This window comes from Mus caroli, unplaced genomic scaffold (genome assembly GCF_978045245.1).
Source record: "Mus caroli unplaced genomic scaffold, Mus_caroli_1 scaffold_11, whole genome shotgun sequence".
Lineage (NCBI taxonomy): Eukaryota > Metazoa > Chordata > Mammalia > Rodentia > Muridae > Mus > Mus caroli.
The window spans coordinates 64473203-64496765 of record NW_028227266.1 but is presented as its reverse complement, the minus strand read 5'-3'; the positions used below and the strand labels follow the sequence as shown (position 1 = coordinate 64496765).

The 23563-nt window shown below is 42.6% G+C and overlaps 2 protein-coding genes across 3 annotated transcripts in view; both read left to right on the top strand.

Annotated features, from left to right (window-relative positions):
- Trip4 (thyroid hormone receptor interactor 4) overlaps positions 1-9410 on the top strand; it is a 55974-nt gene extending 46564 nt beyond the window's left edge. The window contains exons 12-13 of one of the 2 annotated variants that reach the window (XM_021172377.3): positions 1360-1462; positions 7068-9410. In XM_021172377.3, the coding sequence (XP_021028036.1) occupies positions 1360-1462; positions 7068-7135 (171 nt within the window). In that variant the 3' untranslated portion in view covers positions 7136-9410. The remainder of the gene's footprint in view (positions 1-1359; positions 1463-7067) is intronic. The other variant, XM_029481783.2, reaches the window with a different exon arrangement.
- Positions 9411-13078: 3668 nt separating this feature from the next.
- The window catches only part of Znf609 (zinc finger protein 609), a 139166-nt gene continuing 128681 nt past the window's right edge, over positions 13079-23563 (top strand). The window contains exon 1 of the mRNA XM_021171766.3: positions 13079-13179. The gene's annotated coding sequence lies outside the window, so the exon portion shown is untranslated. The remainder of the gene's footprint in view (positions 13180-23563) is intronic.

Sequence of the window (23563 nt, the reverse complement as noted above, 5' to 3'; positions counted from 1 at the left end):
TTGGCTCTTCTTGTTTTGTTTTTAATACTTTCAGATTTGAGAGGGTAGGTCTTAAAAGGTATCTTAGTCAGGGTTTCTATTCCTGCACAAACATCATGACCAAGAAGCAAGTTGGGAAGGAAAGGGTTTATCCAGCTTACACTTCCATACTGCTGTTCATCACCAAAGGAAGTCAGGACTGGAACTCAAGCAGGTCAGGAAGCAGGAGCTGATGCAGAGGCCATGGAGGGATGTTCTTTACTGGCTTGCCTCCCCTGGCTTGCTCAGCCTGCTCTCTCATAGAACCAAGACTACCAGCCCAGAGATGGTCCCACCCACAAGGGGCCTTTCCCCCTTGATCACTAATTGAGAAAATGCCTTACAGTTGGATCTCATGGAGGCATTTCCTCAACTGAAGCTCCTTTCTCTGTGATAACTCCAGCTGTGTCAAGTTGACACACAAAACCAGCCAGTACAAAAGGTGACTAAGAAAATAAAGAAAATGAAGTTCTGTTTTTCATAATAGTTACTGGGAAAAGAGCTTTTGTGGTAATGAAGTGTGACCAAGATGCCTATCAGTCACTTATCAAATATGCTATATGTTAGACATCCTAAGATATGAAATAATGAAACATCAGATCATTTGGGCATTGCTAGAGAACATTTCTGCTAACCCATAATAGTTTCCTGGCTTGTCATTATGCAGCTAGAAGAGTCTTACTTTAGGTTACATGTCTGCTTTTGCATAAAAAAAAAATTAAAAATATACCACTCTTATTCAAAAAAATGTGTTTTGCGGCATGATTTTTTTGAGAAAGTTCTATCACTTACCTTTTTCCCTAAGCAGGTCTGGAAATGTACCCAGCTGAGCAGCCTTTACATGCGCAAACCTTTCAGAATAAATCATCTTCCTTTCCCTTAGTCAGAATAGGGTTGTGTGTACTATTTCTGACATAATTTCCATAAATGCTTTAATTTCCTTGTCCTCCAGAGCTTCCATTGAGTTGAACCTAGGGTACTGCCCAACATTCCAGGAGAGCTGAGACTCTCACGACTGCTTGTGTTAAAAGAATAGTCAGTTCTTGTTCTCTTTGAGAAATGTCAAGCATCCTTTGTTTATGAAGCTGATTGTACTACAGGAAGCCAGAGATAGCATGTACTCCCATGTTAAGAGCTGCAGAAAGAGCCAGGCAGTGGTGGCCCACACCTTTGACCCCAGCACTCGGGAGGCAGAGGCAGGCGGATTTCTGAGATCGAGGCCAGCCTGGTCTACAGAGTGAGTTCCAGGACAGCCAGGGCTATACAGAGAAACCCTGTCTCGAAAAAACCAAAAATAAAATGACAGATTTGTCCCAACTAGCCTGAATTTTTTTCTTTTAGTTCCCAGACATCAGTCAAGAGTCTGACTCTTCATTTGTTTTCATCTGCAAAAATCCCCAGGAAATGGTTGTGAAGTTCCCTATTAAAGGAAATCCTAAAATCTGTAAGTAATCGTCCTTTATTTTTTAGGATTTATTTATTTTATGTTTATGAGTACACTGTCACTCTCTTCAGACACATCAGAAGAGGGCATCAGACCCCATTACAGATGGTTGTGAGCCACCATGTAGTTGCTGGGAACTGACCTCTAGAAGAGCAGTCAGTGCTCTTAACTGTTGAGCCATCTCTCCAGCTCAGTTTTAAACGGATTTAATTCACTTTATTTTTCTTATATAAAAACCCTTATGTGACAAGTAGCCAAAGCTGGAGCCTGGGTCCTTGAACAGAGACTCTGGTGTTGGTTTTCACAAGCTGATCAGTGAATTCCTGGTAAGGAGAGCACAGTCTCTTCCCAGAAGTCGGGGGTCAGATAGCTGTGGGTTTGGGAGGTCACATCATAGGTGGTCTTGGCAAAGTTGCCCAGGGTGGCAGTGCAGCCCCTGGCTGATGTGTAGCAGTCATCAATACCAGTCATCATCAGTAGCTTCTTGGGCACAGGAGCAGAGACAGTGCCAGTGCCTCTGGGGGCAGGGATGAAGCACACCAACACAGAGCCACCGCGGCCTGTCACCTTGCATGGAACAGTGTGGGGCTTGCCAATCTTGTTCCCCCAGTAGCCTCACTGCACAGGGATGAAGAGAGCTTGGCCAAGATTATGGCCTGTCAGATGGTAGTAGCTACCTCCTTGGAACATTTAACACCAAGACCAATGTGAACATTGTAGTCCCCAAAAGTGACAAAAGCTTTGAACCTGGTCTGCTGGCCAGCCCTAGTCTATTTTATGTGTATTAATGTTTTGCCTGAATGTGTTTCTGTATGAGGGTATCAGATTCCCTGAAGCTCAAGTTACAGATGGCTGTGAGCTGCTATGTGGGTGCTGAGAACTGAACCTCATCCTCTGGAAGAGCAGTCCGTGCTCTTAACCACTGAACCATCTTTCCAGCCCCAAATTTAAAAAAAAAAAAAAATTACTGCATTATATCTTACAAAACACATGAAAATCTCCATCAGAGTTATCGGAATCATGACTAACACTTCTCCTCTTGTAACTTCTTGCTTGTTTCATATGATTTGATATGTCTTGTTTTGTTTTGTTTTGTTTTGAGGCAGAGTCTCACTATGTAGCCAAGACTGGCATAGAACTCACAGCAAGCCTCACTCTTTTAACTGTTGAGATTATAGATGTGGTTGAGTAGTGAAATGCTTTAGGTATTAAATGTAAAATATTGGAGAAACATAAAAAATTTAAACATTATTACTACCCTGTGAAAAGAATGTGCTATATGTTCACTATATTAGCCCCAAGTGTTTGTGAGTCTTAGGTAGCCCAGGCTGACCTTAAACTCCCTACATAGCTGAGGATGACCTTGAACTCCAGCCTTCCTGCCTCTACCTCCAGAATGCCAAGATTATAGATGTGTACCATAATGCCAAGGTTAGAATCCACATCTTAGAAAAACTAGGCTCCAGGGCATAGAGGTGACTCAGCTGCTAAGGGTGCTACTGACAAGCCTGAAAACTCAAGTTCCATCTCTATTTGGTGGAAGCAAAGAATTGTGTCCTGCAAGATGTCCCCTTGATTACATGTACACAGTGTTACAATGTCATGCATGCTTATATATACATACTGTATACAGACATACATCTATATACATAGAACATACATAAAAAAAGTAAGATAAAAGATAAGGTTTAAGGTAGCCACACTGTGTGCCTCTTCTGTAAGAAGCTAAGTTCCTGCTCAATCAACCCGGTTGGCTTAAGAGTTGTGGCTTTTAATAGTCATGTGGTTAGATGTTCAGATATGAACGGGTGGTGGCTTGTTAGAGTTTACAGATCGCTGACACTAGTCTGCTTTCTTTAATCCCTCCCAAGTAGTAGGATTCAAGGCTTGTGACAACACACCTGGCTGACTTCCGAGCTCTTGCAGAGGACAGAGGTTCCATTCCCAGCACCACATGACAGCTCAAAGCTGTAACCACAGTTCCAGGAAAACTGACATTTTCTTCTGGACTCTGTGGCACCAAACACACATGGGGGACATATACATACACACAGGCAAAAATACTCATGTAAAATAAAAGTAGATCTTGTTTTAAAAACCCAAAAATTATTCACAAAGCATTTACACTGTATTGTATCAAGTATGACAGTCTATAGAGAATTTAAATTGTACAAGCAGATGTAGAATGCATGTAAGCCTCATACCATTTCATGTAAGGGACTCACAGAATACCTATGGAGTTTGATATTTGTGAGGATTCTAAAGCCACAGAGACAAATAATTATTTTAATTAGTTGATTGAATGACTTAGTGTACATGGTCTATAGAAAGCACATGTTAGCTATAATCTCAACAGCTCTATGAATTAGTAGGGGGTTCTCCCCTCCTTTTGATTTTGTGGCTGAGTAATCAGGTTTAGGAAAGTTTTGAGGGTTTGGATTTAATTAATTAATTGATTGATTGATTTAAGCCTACAACACTGGGTATTCTCAGATGGTTTCCCAGCCAGGTACTAACCAGGCCTGACCCTGCTTAGCTTCCAAGATCAAACTAGGTGGGTTCAGGGTGGAATGGCTTGGGTTGTGGGTTTTGTTGTTGTTGTTATTTTTAAAGATGTATGTATGTATGTATGTATGTATGTATGTATACATATGTATGTATGTAAGTACACTGTTGCTGTCTTCAGACACACCAGAAGAGGGCATCAGATCCCATTACAGATGGTTGTGAGCCACCATGTGGTTGCTGAGAATTGAACCCAGGACCTCTAGAAGAGCAGTCAGTGCTCTTAACCACTGAGCCATCTCTCTAGCCCTGTTTGTTTTGTTTTTTTTGGATTTATTAATTTTTATTTTATGTGCATTGGTGTTTTGACTACATGTATATGTCTGTGTAAGGTTATCAGATTCCCTGAAAGTAGAATCACAGACAGTTGTAAGCTACCATGTGAGTGCTGGGAATTGAACCTGGGTCCTCTGGAAGTGCTGCCAGTGCTCCTAACCGCTGAGGCATCTCTTCAGCTCCTGGGTTTGCATTTTTTTGAGATAGAATCTCTACGGTCTTACTGTGTGGTCTAGGCTGACTTCAGCTGCATTGTAAAACCTAGACTGACCTTGAACTCAAGACTCCCCTTTCCTAGAAAGTTACAATTGCAGGTGTGAGACACCACACCAACTCACAGATTGTATTTTACTCATCTTTCTGACTGTTTTTCTGGTCCTTTTACTTTATCTGATTGCTTCAGGAACAAATTTCCAATTTATATTTCATTTTTAGGGTACAATATCATGGCACGGAAAAAGGTTGTTAATAGTGTGTATTCTGTTTTCTTCTGTTATTTGAAAGTAAGTTGAGGAGTAGAAATGACTAGGTGACATCTTATATAGCTAGATGAAATTTGAGGAGCAAAGCCTAAAGTCGTAAAACCAAAGGCAATGCTGAAAACTGGGTATCTGGAGTCTTCTTCAGTAGATCTCAAATTCTCACATAGCGAGCATGTCCTAAAATCCAGAAGACGTGATTGATACTGGGCCTCACTCAGTACTACTGTCTTTTACCTGCTGCTTTGTGTTACTTAGTGGTCTCCATTATAGTGAGGATTAAAATTTGTATTAGTTGCCTTTTTCTGTTTGTTTTTTTGTGCTTGTTTGTTTTGTTTTTGAGACAAGGTCTCATATGATCCCTGTGGGCCTTTAATTCACTGTGGAGCTAAGTCTAGCCTTGAACTGGCCCTTCTGTTTCCACCTCCTGTTTAATTTATTTGATGAAAGTGTTTATTGACCACCTACCAATTGACAGTCACTTCAGTGTTGTGAGTGAGACAAAAGAAAATCTGTCCTGAGATAGGGCTTTTTGCCAGCTTGCTGTCACATTCACATGCCCAGCTAGGCAGCCTATGGAATAAAGGAACAAAGTAAGTCACTGGGAATGCCCACATTCTAATGCCCAAATTAAAATCAACAGTGTTGTGACATTATGGATAGCATTTGGGTAGCCCAGAAAAAGGTGTGCTGCTGTTCTAGAAGCAAGTGCAGCCCTGAAAAACGAGGGAAAGGCCTAAAGGAAACATCCAGGGCTGAGGCTGTTTTTCTCCTTGTCTCTATAAACAGCGGTTAGAACTTGCATTCTTATCTTAATTGGACAAATGAGGCCATTGAAGTCCAGAGAGGCTGAATGACTTGTCTGGTTCATGCTGGTATTAACCAGCTTCTAGTGAGAGTTCATTCTGTCACCTGGATTGCTCAACAAGAGGACAGCAGCACCAAGTGTGTTGCAGTGCTGCTGGGTGTGAGGTCATTGTGCCAGGCTACCCTGCACCAGGACTCTTTTTGTTTGTTTGTTTGGTTTGGTTTGGTTTTTGGTTTTTTTTCAAGACAGGGTTTCTCTGTGTAGCCCTGGCTGTCCTGGAACTCACTTTGTAGACCAGGCTGGCCTGGAACTCAGAAATCTGCCTGCCTCTGCCTCCCGAGTGCTGGGATTAAAGGCGTGTGCCACCACCACCCGGCTTGGACCAGGACTCTTAAAAAACATATTTTCTATATTCAAGTTTTCATCATCCCTGTCGACATAAATGAAGCTTTTTGTGGGCAAAAAGAAATTTGTAAATTTTTTTTTTTCTCAGACCAGACAAACAGGAACTTTAAATTTTTTCTTCATGAAATAGATGCTTTCAAAGACCTGGGAATTGAACCTGAGTCCTCTGGTAGAGCAGCCAGTGCTCCTAATGGTTACTGAGGCATCTCTCCAGCCCCTGGGTTTGCATTTTTTGAGATAGAATCTCTAGGGTCTTACTGTGTGGTCTAGCCTGACTTCCTTTTTGGTTTAGTGTGGTTTGGCTTTTTTGAAGCGGAGGCATACTATGTATAGTTTGACTGGCCAAGAACTTGCTTTGTAGACCAACCTGCTCTCGAATATACAGGATCCTCCTGCCTCTGCTTCCAGAGTACAGCTTACTGCATAAACCTGACAGCAGCTAAGGTTGCTTGTTTTCTAAGTTTAACACTTAGAAGAGCCATATAATCTATGACCTTTGCCCCACCCACCCCCGCTTAGCTGGTGATAGGGACCCTTTGTCAGGAAAGCATTTATGTGGATTCTACTCCACTGATTCAAGTCATTCCCCTATTAAGTATGAGACAGCAAAAGGGTGAATTTAACGGCTTTTCCCACTGTGAGGGAGGTTCATGCTTTGTATTCAGCTAGTTAACAGGTCAGTGGAATGGGTCTCCTACTGTGTGAAGTGCATTTCTGTATGGCATGCCCCTATCCTTTCTTCTTTTCTGTTTATCTACAGATCTGTGATCTTTAGAAAAATTTATCTTAGTATCAGACATCATAACCTACAAAGTTAGAAATATTAGCTTCTTAAATTCTTTAGATAAATATTTTTGTGTGTGTGTGTGTCTGTCTGTCTGTCTGTCTACAGTATTCCCACTGCTTTCTTCTTAAAAAATAAAACTCTGAAGTTTGGAAGTGTCCAGCATCCTGAAGCAAGATAATTGAATGTGACAGGAACACAGTAACCAGAAGACCTAGGAGGCCAGGAAAGATTTGTAATGCAAATATAAAAATAAATAATGAGTGAGACTTCTTTTTTCTCTTACAGGGAAACTGGATTCCAAGATCCATCAAGGAGCAAAGAAGGGGTTAATGAAGCAGAATAAAGCTGTCTGACCCAGGGAAAAAAGGAACTATACAACATAGTGGAGTCTTGTGTACTAAAGTGCTATCCGCTGGGCCTTTGGGATTGAAGCAGTAGAAAGCGAAAAGGCTGGGCACCAGGCTTCAATCTCTGAGAATCTAAACTCTTACCAAATCTGTGTATTTTTCTTAAAGGATGGAATTCTTTATGAAGTAGGTTACAAATCTTTGAATATGTTATTTATAAAAAATCATTTTAAAAATTCTAGGTCTTTGACATTTTTCTCAGAACTAAATTCAAAACAGGAAGGAACAAATTGGAAATTATTTTCCTCAGTGAGATTTGTATTTTGAATTAGGAAAATCTTAACAGATTAACATTTTTACAAGAGACTCTGAATTTAATTTTTTTTCTCAAAATAATAGAATGGAGAATATTAGGATGTTTAGGAATCTTTGTTTAATATAAGCCTGTGATGAAATGAGGATGTTCTTACCAAATGTTCTGCTTTTGACATCTTGAGACCAGGTCACATTCTGTGACCCAGGCTTGCCTGGAACTCACAACAATCCTCCTGCCGAAGCCTCTCAAGTGCTGTGTTTACAGGCCAATGGCCCCGTGCTCAGCTTCTAACCCAAATCTCTCAGAGTGGAAAGCTAGAATTCCCAGTATCAGCAGATTTTTTTTCTTTCTTTCTTTCTGGAAAAGGTAACATGAAGACATACTTCCTTTTGTTCTTTAGTTTGAGAACATGGGTTAGTCTGGGAAGTGAGGGAGCTACCTGCTAATGCAGCCTGAAGCTGCCCTGTTTATTTTGTTAGTGTTGCAAAAGAGTCATGTAGATGGGACAATTAGAGAAAAACTAGAAAATACAATCCTTTGGTAAATACATCAGAAAGCCCTCTAATGCTGAAAACAAGCCCTTTTAAACCTATAAATATCCTAAAAAGCCATTACTGGAAAAATAAGGTTGGTTTGAAGTGAGATTTTTCACTGGTCCCTTTAGCCCTTCTCAGGAAGCATGTGTTTCTGAGGCTCTTCTAAAGTGCTATTGGAATCTCAGTTGCTGGAGCCTAGGAAATTCATGGTCTTAAATGTGTGTGCTCTGCTTTTTATAAAACACCACTACCACACTGGGGATGTTGGACTCCCTCCAACAGTTTGTGTGCTTGACTTAAAAAAGAAAGAGCAAGTGAGAAAGAAAAAAAAAGTACCTTGTATTATGAAAAAGATTAATTTCCCTTTCTTTAATCCTTCATATTCAGCATTTATTTGCATTGAAATGCCTGCACTCAGTCCACATTGATGTTCACTCGACTGTGAACTGCCTGTTGCATAGCATTGGTTCTACCGAGGCTGATCACTCTGGATTCCCAGGGAAACCCGAACAGATTCTTGTTCCAGTGATGTACACATGCAGCATTCTCTCTTGTGTTCTCTTGGACCTCTGTGTATACAGTGGAAGAGGACAGTTAGTGGCATTTATTATTGTGAGAGATGTCTTTTTGACCTCTTGGAAACCTTACCATTGTTGAAAGCAAAACTGTGTTTACTATGTAGTTAATAGTTTACCAAGCAGTAGCACCTTGAATTCCATGCTGAAATTGTCTGGCTTTCTTAATATCAAAATAAAATTGAAAGGTAGGATGGGAAAAGAAAAGAAGGGGTTGGGGGTTCTCTGTTCTTTTATTTGAAAACAGCCTTTACACAGAAGAGTATGGATTGTCTTTTCTGGGTGGGTAATTTGTGTGCACACCTTAGAAGAAAAAAGTCAGGAATGTCAACAGATGAGCTCATCAGCCGGAGCTTTGCAAGTTTATAAGAACCCACCTCAGCTTCTCAAATACACAGCCAGAACCACATAAATAAATGGCAGAGTTACTGGGAAACGTCTCCTTTTCATGGTTAGGCTGGGGAAGTCTGTCTTTGGTTTACATGGCAGTGGTAGTGTAAGGTCTCTCTTCTGTTTGCTGAGACACAGGGGAGGAAGTGTGGGAGAAGCCTGCGGGTAGATGGCCCTCGGTTGCTCACTGATGAATAGTATAATGTAGAATGAATATAATATAATGTAGAATGAATAGTATAAAGTCAGATGGAAATTCTTAGTAGCCTGAGTCCAAGCTCGTCCAAGAATAGCTTGTTAGTGCATTATGGCACTTCACTCTGACCCTCTTACTCTGGGGCGGTTTCGCCTAAGACAGTTCTGAATTTCCCAGATGCCTTTCTGTTGTAGCTTCTGTTTCCCTTTTGAATGACTGAATTAAGATGCCATTAATTCATACAGTAAAGGAATTGGCTTTTTCTTTTTGTTTGTCCCAGACAAGACTCAGTTTCCTTTATATGAGCTCACAGTAGGGTATGATAGAAATTATGGACTTTGTCAGAGTTGATGAGATCTTATCTTTAGTGAAGTGTTTAGAATAGATGAAGAATTTGGCCAGATGTGATAGTATACACCTTTAATCCCAGCACTCAGGAGGCTGATCTCTGAGTTCCATGCCAATAAGAGTTATATAGTAAGTCCGTATCACACAGGAAAACAGAAAAAGAATTTGGGTTTTTTTTTCTGTTTTTTTTTTTTTTTTTTTTTTGGTGTTTTTGTTTTGTTTTGTTTTGCTTCTTTAGCTAATACAGAACTAAGATAATAAAGAACTAAGTGCCCTATCTTTTCTTTTTAAACTGAAATTTTAGTGTAAACCCATTTTTCCCCCTAGCATGTAAATGTGAGACACTAGAGAGATTACTTTTACAAATAAGTATAGTTATGGACTTCTATGATCTATGACACTTAATTTTTTTTCCATTTTAATTACTGTCTCTCCTATAGCCCATTCATGTGGTGGCCATTTAATTTAGAAGATTTGTTTAATGCCATGTGGGGCCTAGCCAAGATTAGATGGCATGGGGGCTGTTCACTTGACCAGCTCAGCTACTAAACTAGAGAAAGAGAGAAATCAGCTAACTTCAGTTTGTTAGGCTGGGAGGAGGGAAGACAATCCAGTGAGAAAGGATATTTTCTTCCTTGCGATTCAAATAGCAAGCACACATCTGCTATTCTCAGCTTCTGTGAATGTGTTTGGGAGGAGGTGATCCACATGGAAGGCTCCAACAGCAACAAGGGATCCAGGCAGCCTGCAGAGAGCTTTTCTACTGTAGAGGAAAAAGAACAGTGCCATCCTACGTCACAATGAACTTGGATAAACGTCCATTTGCGTGTGGGAATACAATGTGGCTTCATTCCATTCAGGAGATGAAATGTAAATTGATCAGATGTTGAATTTCAGTTGTGAAGATGGGAAAACTCAGAAATCCCAGTAAAAAATACCAGAGATTGGAGTCAGGGAAAAAGGAGGGTGCAGGGGTGGGGTGGTGGGGGAGTTGCCTAAATCCACAGAGAGATGTGTCAGGAAAGAAGACCTGGGCATGAAGAGAAAAGCGCACCACTGCGTAAGACTTCAGAAGAGTCTAGTCAGGCATGGTGGTTGCATGCCTTTAGTCCTAGCATTTGGGAGGCAGAAGCAGGTGGATCTCTAGGGTAGTGCTGCCTAATATGGTAACCACATGCTGTTTAAATATGAATTAAAATTTAAGTAAAGACTCAGTTCTGCCGGGCATGGTGGCGCACGCCTTTAATCCCAGCACTCGGGAGGCAGAGGCAGGCAGATTTCTGAGTTCGAGGCCAGCCTGGTCTACAAAGTGAGTTCCAGGACAGCCAGGGCTATACAGAGAAACCCTGTCTCAAAAAACAAACAAACAAAAAAAAGACTCAGTTCTTCAGTCATCCTACCTTGAGTGCCCTAGTAGCTCATATGTGGCTAGAGACTTCTGAACAGCAGGGGGCAGGGGTTAGCAAAGTCATTCTATAAGGGTCAGACAGCAAATGGCTTTGGTTTTATAAACCAGCTGTGCTGTGGTACTGCAAATACACCCATAGATAATGTGAGCAAGAAAGCTTGGCTACAGCCAGGGAAACTTTATTTGTAGACACTTTTTTGAGACAGACTGTGTAACCCAGTTCAAGTCCAGGCCTAGCCTTCAATTTTAGATCTCTGGCGTCAAGCTCCCAAGTGCTGGAGTCTGTACCACCACACCAGATTCTTATAACTTTTGTGTTGTAAAATATCTTCTTTTATTTAAATATTGTTAAAATGTAAAAATTAGTTTTTAACTTACAGGATTTACCAAAACATGTGGTAGTGAATCTGATTTGTTCTTTGGGCTACTAGTTTGCCAATTCTTGCTCTCGAGATACAAGAAGTCAAAACTCGAGATTCTCTTACTGTCTTATACATTAGATCCTTGATTTTAGTCAGAGTCAGCTGTGATTAAAAGCTAAGTAGAACTGTTTCCTTGTCCCCTGTTTTAATCTAGTGCTACAATGTTTAACCCTTAATTATTAAATCACAGAAATATGGAACACTAAACCCTGTTTTTCCTTTCTGTTTAAGTAAGCCCTCATTTTGTAATATAGAGTATAGATTGATAAGTTGGCTGCCACTCTGAGTCATCAGTTCTGTCCCTTTACTATCCAAGAACAATGTAGCTATCTATGGACCAAGAGGGAATTACTTTTTCCTAGACTAGAGGGGCTTGGGCTTAGCGTTCATCTTTAAGCTGTCAGCTCTCCCACCCTCCTTTTCTTTCTGTGAAGATAGCAGTGGAGAGTTATGACTCACTCGATCTCTAAGTCACATGCTACTGTGAATGGCACCAGTGAAGAGTGCCCTTAGGATAAGAGAATAAAGGTAACTGCATAGCTGAATAAAATGGTCCCAGATACAGGAAGGGCATGATAGGGGTTCTTGAGAATTAGATAAACATTGGTTTGCTATGGTAGGAGGTGGAAGTCTTAGGTCATGAAGCAGTTTCGTAAGCAACTGGTGGGAGGGCTCAATTACACAAGAACAGAATGTGTATTGTGTAGATGGTGTGCTGGGCAACCTTAAGATAGGTAACAGATTTAAAAGTCACAATCTATAGTGACAGAATGGTGAGATGGAGTGCAGAAACGGGCTCAAGGTTAAAAAGCAGTAAGATTTAGTGATATTGGATGTTGAGGTGGAAAGGGACACAGAAGACTTTAGAAACAGGTACTCTGGAGGAAAACAAACGGTAATCAAAGAAAAAAAAAACAAAACAAAACAGGACATTGAATAAAAAAGGAGTTTGAGGGCCAGTGAGATGGCTCAGTGGGTAAAGATGCGCGCTGCTAAGTCTAAGGACCTAAGTTTGATCCCTAAAACCAAATGGTGGAGGGAACGACTCCTGCAAATTGTCGGCTGACCTGCAAACGTGCGCCACGACACGTGTCCTGTCCCCCAACCCCCACCCTAAATTCTTTTCTTAAAATAGTTTGCCGAACTAAGCGGCAAAATGGATGAGACCGTCAAGAGCTGTGCACTTGTCTTCTGTTCTTTGTAGAAAGGGTCATGTTCAGATCCCATGATCTTTCCTCTTTCCACGATAAAAAAACATCTGTATTTAAGAGCTAACGCTTCTCAAGAGACTTTTCGGTGAGAAGTCTTATCCAGCCAGGAATCTTTGCACGAGGAGAGAGCATTGGGTTCAAACTGTCCAGCCCGGGCTTCTGAGCTTATCTTAGTTTCAACCCGCCCGCCAGGTTTTCCAGCATTCTTTTCTCAGGGCTCGCAGCTACCGCGCATTTAGAGACCCAGGACTTAGCTCCTGCATCCAGGTTCCGGGTTTCCTCGTGCACTCGCCCGCTCCAGACTCCATAGCGCACGGAATCCGGATCCGAGAGCACGAGAATCCAGTGTCCAGGTATTCCAGGCTGCCCTGGTTGTCCCGGATCGCGGCGGCGGCGGCGGCGGTGGCGGCGGCGGCGGCGGCGGCGGCGGCGGCGGCGGCGGCGGCGGCGGCAGCTGAGGGACCCGCAGCCCCGGACACAGCGGCCCCGGCCAGGCGGGGCGGAGCGGCGCGGGGAGGGGCGGAGAGCCGGGGCGGGGAGGGGGAGGGGCCGCGGCCCAGATGGCGGCCCGGGACGCGTAGCAGTGGTGGCTCTGCGGCCCGGGGCCCCGGGCGGGCGGAGGTGGCGGCTCCCGGGACCGGCCGCGCGGTGAGTCTAAGCTTTGTGTGGAGCCGGGGCTGGGAGGGGGAGGCGACGCTGGGGGAGGCCCGGCGCCGAGGGGCGCGGAGGGCGCCGGGGCAGCGGCGCCCGGCGGAGGAAGTGGGGGTTGGGGGGGCCGGGGCGGAGCGAGGGGAAGGTGTGTGCGGGGAAAGCGGGGTCGTTGCGTGGGTGGGGGAGGGGGCCTGAGGTGAAGTTCAAAGCATGGCCCGGGCGGTTCGGGCTGAGGGTGGCTGTGCCCGGGAGAGTCTCTGATCTGGCCAGGTGGTAGGGGCAGGCCAGAGAGTTTTCGGAGGCTCTGCTGAGGGAGCCCCGGGGCGACTGGGGCTCGTTAGGGACTCAGGGGAGCGTCGGGAGCGGAGGGTTGAAAGCAGGACGTGTGTGCGGCCCGGGAAGGAGAGCAAGGTGGCTGGGAGCGTGCAGGCAGTAGGTTGTGGGTGTGTGCGCCTTCCCAGTCTTAGGTCACATTTTACTCCTGTCCTTTTCTTCAAGATGGAGGGATCCCTAGGCCTGGACTTTAAACTGCTGTCCCTGTATCCCCCGGAGGGTTTGAGACCCTGTCCTGTTTGGAAACCCCATGCTGCCCTCTTTTCCCTTTATGTGTAATTACGGTTGGATCATCTCTCTGCTTGGTTCAGATTCTCCTTCCTCCCTCTGGGGCTGAGGAGGAGGAGACACATCTGACCAATTAATGTGTGTTTGTGAAACAGGCAGCGGCAAACAGTCATTTCGGCTTCTAGGAATTAGGCTCACACAGGGTGGAGAGAGCAGAGCCCTTCAGGGGGAATATTTCTGAACAAATCACAGATGATTAAATTCTCTCAGAAACCGCTTCCTACCTAAATGAGAGTGGGAAAGATGGGGGAGAAAGCCTGTCTGTTTCCAGCCATGTGTCCAGAGCCCCAGGGGTTGAGGAGAGTCCCTAAGCCCCCACAGGCCTCTCTTTTCTGTATTAGGCTTTGCTCTGCAGCCTTGAGTTAATTTCACCCCTGCTGCTTTGTCTTGGGGGAGGGAGTGCTGGTTTAGGCTGTTGTGAGCGATGACTGTTCTGCTGCCACACAATAGTCGTGTCATTTTATCGGGAGTGCTACCCCAGGGCTGAGAACTGTTGCAGCAGAGATAAACCGGTCCCTCTCACCCGCCTATTGTGTACACAGTGAAGGTCATAGGTTCAAGTCTTGTCTGAGAGCTTTGGATATGCTCCATCTCCCAGGCTCCTCAGTGCCATTTTCTTCCTTTTCCAGACTGGGGCTTGCCATTGGAGGAGGCCAGACAGAAAGGCTCTTCTTTTTGAGTGAGGAACAATGCAGGGCTCACTGGCACACATTTTTCAGAAGAATAGAGGATGCCAGCCATGTTGTGCCTGCCTCTGGTTAGCCTGTAACTAAGTTGGGAAGGAATAGCGTCTGGGACAAGCCACCCTCACGCTTTGTGGCAGACCTTTGAGGAAGGTGACTGTGAAGAAGGTTCTGTACTTGCATAAAACATTGTATTTAAATGTTTCTGTATAGAAATGGGAGTCTCCTGCAGTTATTTCTGTTTGTTCTCTTAGGAAAACCACTTAAAGACCTGTATATGAGTAAGATAGGGGAGTCCAGGATCAAGTGCCCCCTCCCCCAATAGGGACTCAGTAGTTGCCCAGGCAGGTCTCTAACTCAAAATCGTTCCTGCGCAGTGCTAGCAATTACAGGCATGCACCTATGCCCTGCACCCTGTTCCCTTTTTAAATGGTGACTTCCTGTTGAATAATTACATAACAACAACAACAACAACAACAAAAAGCTGCTCAATTTGCCCAAGACAAGTTTTGAAAACAAAACTTGCCTTTTATAATTCAGTATTTAATGAGAGAAGATGATTCAGGTATTGTGGAGAGAAATTTGCCACAGAGAGGAACTGCTAAAAATCTTTTGGATCCGGTATTAGAGAAGGATAGGAAGAATCAGATCCTTGACTGTGTTATGAAAGTCTCCAAGCAGTATTTTGGTACCATTAAGTCTCTCACATCAATTACATATATATAATCAATTATAGCTAATGTAATTGTATTACAAGTGTAATTACAAATGTAACAATTACCTATATATAGGACTAGAAAAGAGGTTTTCATGCAAGACTTTAAAGACGTCTTTTTTTTTTTTAAAGAATTACTTATTTTATGTATAGCCATTACAGATGGTTGAGAGCCACCATGTGGTTGCTGGGAATTGAACTCAGGACCTCTGGAAGAGCAGCCAGTGCTCTTAACCAATGAGTCATCTCTCCAGCCCGCTAAGGACGTCTTTTAAAAGATTCACTGTAAAGGGGATTGTATTCAGTATCAGTGTATAAAATAGCTATCTAACCATTTTCTATAGTTTATCATCGAGCGGGGCCCTTTGGTTTTTGTTAAAGGTCTTTCAAGACAATAAATGCTAACTGTGGTCTCTCCCTCCGTTATCCTTTATATCATTGCGTTTCTTTACATGATGGCCTGGCATTTAGATGGTGGGACTTTAATAGGAGAGAACAGGTTATTTTGACACTTAATTTTTTTTATAGTAGAACTGTCTTTAAGCCTTACCAAAAGCATGTGTGCCCCAGACTGTTTCTAACTGTGTGTCCCAGGCTTCTTAGCATGCCCCAGTTAAACTGAAGTTAAGGCCTTTTTCTTCTTGGGCTGTTGGTGTTTTTTTCTTGAGTGTTGTCAGTGAAAGCAGACCCTCACATTAAGTTTACCTTGATTAGATTTAGTAGTTTCAGAATTGGACTTTTGAGTGTGACCATCCCTTAGCATTTTGAGTGACTGTGATTCAGAAGTCACTTTGAATTCTTCACCTCCACCTTCTTGGTAGGAAATATTTCCTCGTGAGAAGTCTTTATAACCAGACACCTCACTGCTTATGACTATGTTGTGTGTGTGGATGTGGCTCCTTGTATTAATATGTTATAGTTAGCATTTAACAACTAAGTGCCTGGAACAGGCTAACTTGTTGAGGAGTTACTGATTACTCTGTTAAGCAGAAGTACCACTCCTTATTTATTATCTGACTATCAACACTTGAGCCTGAGTTCAGGCATGGAGGATACAGACATACAGGGACATTTGTTCTCCAGTAGTTGCCACTCCGCTTCCTCTTTCTATTTCTTTGCCAGGCATCTTAATACTTCCACTGCTCCAAAGGCAGCTAAGCAATTGTTATTTTCATTGTGGAAAACCAGCATGGCTGGGACTACTGCCAGGTACTAAGATAAGATATAGCCTTTGGTTGTGCGGCAAGTTTTCTTTTCAGCAGCTTAATTCTCACATCTACTTTATTTTTTAGTTTCCTTTTTTTTAAAAAAAAAAATAAAAGAGCAATGTTGCAATGAAAAATGAACAAAACACAAAACCCACAGTATGTTAAGTAGTGCCTTCATATCACCTCTCTGATAGAAATCGGCTGTGACAGGCAGAATGAAGATAGGTGGTGCTGATTGGCAGGTTCTGGGTCCACTAAGTGTCAGTGAAGGACTCTTTTCACTAGAGAACAGGTAATTCACCGAAGCACCTGCCTAGCAAGGCATGTGGCGGTGGCGGCAGCTGTGCAGCTGAAGAGGGATTATTGAGCAGGTGGCTGAAAAATCACATGCCACACTGACAAGAAAATACTCAGTCCTGTGTGGTGTAGGCTCCGTTCACATGTGTGAAATTGCACTTTGTTTCATATTCCTTAATGCCTATTGTTGATTTGTGAGTGAGAAGGTAATGGAATAGAGAAAAGAGGTTCTTTTCTGAGTAGCATGCCTTAGTCATGGCCCTCCATGGCCCTATTGTACTTCTGGAAGTTCTGGCTTTCTGCCCCATGAAAGGGAAGGAAATAGTGGTAATTCAGTGCTTCTAGGACTTGCTTATTAAAAGGAAATGGGAAACAGAAAATGCTTTGCTGACTTGATGGTGAAAAGCTTTAGTGCCCTGGGAGGATGCCCAGCTGGTTTTATGCAAAGGTCCAATTGACTTTGCTCTGCTGCGTACACCTGAAACTCCTTATGCAAAAAATTTGCATGTTTTTATTTTACAAATATCATTTCCTCCATGAAGTTTGTATTTCTTCAGTTTGCTTTCATCAGTTTTTGTTTTTTCTTGATCTTCCTAATGCCACTTATTAAAACCAAATTATCACCAGAGGGCCAAATGATGTTAAGGAACTATTTCTATTAAATATTTATTTTAAAAACAGTAAAATAAAAGCAACTATTGCATTTCCTGTGATTTGGAATAATTCTTTATATTTTGAGGATTTCTGAAAATTCATAGATTTTCCTTTAGATTGTTATTACCATTTTTAAAGATTTATTTATTTATGTATATGAGTATACACTGTAGCTGTACAGATAGTTGTGAACCTTCATCTGGTTGTTGGTAATTGAATTTAGTTGCTCTGCTTCCTTCGCTTGGCTGGGCGGTTTATGAGCCACCATGTGGTTGCTGGGATTTGAACTCAGGATCTTTGAAAGCGCAGTCAGTCCTCTTACCCGCTGAGCCACCTCACCAGCCCCTAGTACCATCTTTTGTTAGCATGATTTTCCTTTTCCATGTTCATTAAGGCAATTTGCTTGCTCATCTCCTTTTGAGATGGTGTCTTCCTATGTAACCTGGGCTGGGATTACAAACATATACCACTACCCTTGGCCCCAGGCTAAAATTATGAACAAGTAACTTGATGTTTGTTTTATAATAATTTTCTGTACTAGGTCCCAGGCTCCATGGCCCTTCTATTGTTACACACACATACCCAGAAATGGGTAAAGCCAGTAGAATTCACAGGAATTGAATTCACAGATATTGAAAAGAAAGAAACTATATCAACTGTTTTAAAGTTCAGATGTCTTTCTCCGAGCCCAATAGAGTAAAGGTTAGGGTACACTGGGTTCTGGTACCACATTGCATACCATTACCTATATTTACTTTACCCTGTTAATATCAGCTTACTGGTTTTTGGTATGATGTCAGCACCATTCCTAGCAAAGTTTCTAAATGTCACTTTGTGTCTGGTTTGTAAAAAAGAATTAATCCATTTTACAATCTAGAGTAGTCCTCCTGTGGTCACAACCCAGATCCTCCCCATCTCCCTTCTCACTCCCTCTGTCCTCCTCCGGCCCCTCCCTTGCTCTAGCTGTAGTAGTTAACTGTGAGCAGCCAGATCAATGAATGAGACACAGCTAGATCCAAAAGGGCTGAGTTTTCATGCTTCTCTTGCTGTTTGTTCTTCGATCAGAGTTCCAGAAATAGGACATGGCAAATACCCGTTACATCATACCTAGTCCAGCAGTAGGGCAAACCTTGGGGTTTTGTCTCTTGTGTGACTTTTTTTTTTTTTTTTGTTTTTGAGACAGGGTTTCTCTGTGTAGCCCTGGCTGTCCTGGAACTCACTTTGTAGACCAGGCTGGCCTTGAACTCAGAAATCCACCTGCCTCTGCCTCCCGAGTGCTGGCCATGCCCTGCTCGAGTGATTTTTTTTCCCCCCCTTGGAGGTGAGAGCTGTCTGACACTAGGCAAGTTCTGAAATTGCCTTATTATGCTCTGTGGTATTAATTCTCTCCTTCTACCATGTTAGTACCAGGGAGTGGACTGGTACTTGTCTGGCTTGGCAGCAGGTACTTTCATCTGCTGAGCCACCTCTCTAGTACCTATAGATAGCTGCATTGTTGTTCTAAATGTCATGTGGAGCATAGGGAATTCGATTAGCAAATGGCCAGGGTATTAGTTACCACACAACCTTTGGAATCAGATCATAGCATGGAATCCAGATCTCTATAGTTAGGGTACACTGGGTTCTGGTACCACATTACATACCATTATCTGTATTTGCTTTACCCTGTTAATATCAGCTTATTGGTTTTTGGTATGATGTCAGCACCATTCCTAGCATGTTTCTAAGTGTCACTTTGTGTCTGGTTTGTAAAAAGAATTAATCCATTTTTCCTCCCAGCCCCCTGCAGTTGTAATGACAACTCTGAAATTAATTATTTATCATTCAGTGCCTAGGCCATAAGCTCTGGCTCACTCCCTGACTAGCACATAACTTATTTAACCCATTCAAACTACTCTATGTCTTCTGCATGGTTACTTACCTCTCCTTCAGTACTGGCCCACTTCTTCCTTCATATCTTAGCATCTCCCCCACCATCTCCCCTTATTCTCTCACTATTTCCCAGAATCCTCTCCCCACCAGTGTCCTGCCTCAGCAATTGGCCATAAGCTTTTCTTTTTCCTTCTTTCTTTTTCATTTTTTCTTTTTTTTTTTTTTTTTTTTTTTTTTGGTTTTTTGAGACAGGGTTTCTCTGTAGCCCTGGCTGTCCTGAAACTCACTTTGTAGACCAGGCTGGCCTTGAACTCAGAAACCCACCTGCCTCTCCCTCCCGAATGCTGGGATTAAAGGCATGCTCCACCACGCCCGGCTGGCCAAAAGCTTTTCTATTGACAGATGGTGCTTATAAGAGATTCTCTCTACAGTGGTTGGGTGACTGTCCATCACAGAACTAAAGTGGACATTTATGAATAGACCTTGTAAACTTCCATTACAGATGCTGAAGTTTAGTGTGAAATTCAAATGCTTACCTTCGTTCTAGTACAAGGTTTGCTTCTAGAGCAGTCTTGAGGATGGTATCAGAAATTGAACTGTAATAGAAGAGAAACAGAACTAATCCCTAATCTCAATGGTGCTTAAATACGCAAGGTATATAGGAAAGAATGGCATTTTTCAACTTGGCATCTGCTTTAATGTGTATTTCCAGTTCAATCTTGCTGAAGCTGGCGTCCTCTTACTGTTGTTCCCATTTCTGTAATTCAAGACTGTTGACTTAGCACCTCGTCTGACCAGTCACTGAAGTGCCTGCTTTTCATTTACCCATTTACTTCACTGTTGCTTCCTTTTTCTTCTTCCTTTTTTTTTTTTTTTTTTTAATGTTTATGAGTGCCCATGGAAGCCAAGAGAGGGTATTAACCCCCTGGAACTGGTGTTGGGAATCAAACCCAGCTCCTCTGGAAGAGTAGTTTGTGTGTACTTTGTGCTCATACACTGCCGTAGCTCTCTACCCCCATTTACCTCCCTTTTCTTCTTAGCTGACCTAGCTCAGGTTTTCATCTTCTGTACATTTGTGCAGTAATCTCATGGCAGTGTCTTTCTTTGTTCTATACTACATGTTGCTGCTGTATTATAATATTTAATTATTTGTGCTAGGCCAGACATGGTTCCTGTCCTACTGGGACCTGTAGTCTAATGGAGCATATAGCCAACTAATGAATATGTAATTATGAATTAAAATGCTTTAAAAGAAAATCATTTGGTTCTAGAATAAGTAACACAGAAACCCAACATGGGCTTCTAGGAAGGCGGGTTATTTTGTTTCTTTAAATTTTAAGTATTTTTATTTTACATATGTGAATGTTTTGCTTATACACATGTCTATGCATTTCACAAATAACTTAATGTCACAAAGGTCAGAGGATGGCATTATATCCCCTGCCACCGGAGTTATAGATGGTTGTGAGTCACCATGTGAGTGGTGGGAATCAAATCAAGGTCCTGTTGCCCTGTGCTTCTAGCCACCTTGCCACCTCTCCAGCCCTCCAGTCTTATTTATTTATTTATTTATTTATTGACAGGATGCCAGTATGTAGCCTTGGCTGGCCTGGAATTTATTGCTTAAACTCAAAGGAATCTGCCTGCCTGTCTCCTGAGTGCTGGGATTAAGATTAAATAAAGATCTGTGCCATCACACCCGACCTAGCATAGATTTTTAAAATAGTAATTTCGAACATTTTTTTTCCTCACTTTAAAAAAATATAAAGAAACCCAGCCTACTAATGTAGGCTAATATTTAAAACTATTTGCCGGGCAGTGGTGGCATACAACCTTTAATCCTAGCACTTTGTGGGGTGGTGGTCAGAGGCAGGTAGATATCTTGAGTTCAAGGTCATCCTGGTCTACAGAGTGAGTTCCAATATAGCCAGGGCTATACAGAGAAAACCAGACTCAAAAAACCAAGATAAATAAGTGAATTATTTTAAATTATTTTTAGCTTGTGTGTGTGTGTAATTTATGTGTAGGTGGGTACCTTTGTGTACATGTGAAAGTCAGGATGTCTTTGCAGAGTTATTTCTGTTCTACCTTCTACCGTTATGTGGGATTTAAGGAGTGAACCCAGTTTGCCAGGCTGTAGGGTAAGAGCCTTTACTCAGTAAGCCATCTTACTTGCTTCTAGGCTTATTGCAGATTCCTTTTGTCTTCAGATCAAATCTGGCCTTCCTCAGCTTTATTTTATGTTTCAGTCTATCCATATCTCTACAGCCATCCCGTTGACTTACCCTGCGTTTTTTCAGTCTTTTCTTTTCTGTGGTAATGCTCTTCTGTGCTTCCAAAGCATTCACATCCCTAGTCCATCCCTTCCTTTAAACTAGCACAGTGCGTAGTGTCCTTCCTGAAGCCTTTTTACCCACATTTCTACTCATTCTCCCATCTCCAGAGCTGATTTCATTTTTTTCTATGTCCCTTTAGGTTTTTGTTGTTGTTTTTGTTTGGGGGGTGGGTTGTGGAAAGATGGCTAAGATCTCTGTTACAGTATTTTATCATACAGTGCTTTAAATGATAATTATTTGTGGATGTATTTTATTCCTGCCTCAGTCTAAGTTTTGTAAGACAGCTCTGTCTCCTCTGTTCTTTTGTCCTCTGTAATTCCTAGCCCAGTGCTTTGAATATAACTATGCATAATTAATGTTTGCTGAATTGAATTAGACTTAGACTCTGGAGGGAAAAAAAGAAACTTCATGTGATTTTTTTTTTCAAACCTCTTTTATAGTGAAACAAATTCCATTCAACACATTTTACCCCAAATTGAATAAACTAGTGTGCAAGACAGACTGAATGGCTTAAGAAACCCTTCTGATTCAAAGGCAGGCTTTGTTATCTCACTGTTTATAGCATTGCTGTACAAGGTGAGCGTGTACAAGGTAAGCTACTTGTAGGAGCAGCCTGGTTCTGCTAGAGAAATAGTATTGGGCACTGTAGGTTTTGTTGATCTTCTCAAGGGTTTGTCTCATTCTGTTGGATTCCCACTATATGTAAGATACTGCTCCAGCTTCTTAGGATCTGTCAGTGAGTAAAACAGACCAGGTCAAAACCAGCCACCAGTGGACTTTTTCTTTGTGAGTGAAGAGGTTTTGCTTCTGAGCCCAGGCTGGCTTTGAAGCATTTCTCCTGCCTTGCTTTCTGCAGTGCTGGGATTACAGGCTTTAGGCACCATGCCTAGCAGATTGTGGGTTTTTTTTTGTTTGTTTGTTTTTTATTATATGTAAGTACACTGTAGCTGTCTTCAGACACTCCAGAAGAGGGAGTCAGATCTCGTTACAGATGGTTGTGAGCCACCATGTGGTTGCTGGGATTTGAACTCTAGACCTTCGGAAGAGCAGTCGGGTGCTCTTACCCACTGAGCCATCTCACCAGCCCAGATTGTGTCTTTTAAAAGAAGATAAGAATAAGCATAGTAAGCAATCATATAGTTTTGTTGTTGTTGTTGTTGTTGTTGTCTTTTTGAGACAGGGTTTCTCTGTGTAGCCCTGGCTGTCCTGGAACTCACTCTGTAGACCAGGCTGGCCTCGAACTCAGAAATCCACCTGCCTCTGCCTCCCGAGTGCTGGGATTAAAGGCGTGCGCCACCACCACCCAGCCACAATCATATAGTATTAAAAGGTTGAAAAATAATGTAGGGGAAATGGGACAGGGTAAAGGAGGCTGAAGATGTGAAGAAGGGTTAGATGGATCAAGTGGGAGGTTAGCAGCTTCATGAGATGGGTTAGTGTTGTTACGTTCCTGGATGGTTATAGACTCCTCAGATTGGTAGCTGTTTTTCTGCCAGCAAAGAGAAGGAGGTAGTGTGCAGTTGTTCCAGTATCCAGCTGACTCTGAAGCTACTTGATAATAAGTCTTTTCTGCTGACTGGCATTCCTGGAAGTCAGTCACAATGACAGTTGCACCCAATCGTCTGGAAGACACCAGGGTTAGAAACAGCTCCCTGAAGAATGGGATTTGCTCTTCTGCTGGCCAGGCCTTGGGTGTCTGGAGTGAGGGGTGAGTTAGGTCTCTGGATTTTCTCCTTTCTCAAGATGAAAAGGCCAAAAATATGACTGTCCTTCTTTCTAGTAAAGCTTCAGCAAGTTTGAGTTAGCTCTGAACGTGGCTCAGCAGCATGACCCATGCCTATAATCCTAGCACTTGGGAGGTGGAGACAAGAGGATCAAAGGTCAGCTCTGGCTACATAGTGGGTAAGACCCTATATCAAAAGCAGGTGCAGAGGCTGGTGAGATGGCTCAGTGGGTAAGAGCACCCGACTGCTCTTCCGAAGGTCCAGAGTTCAA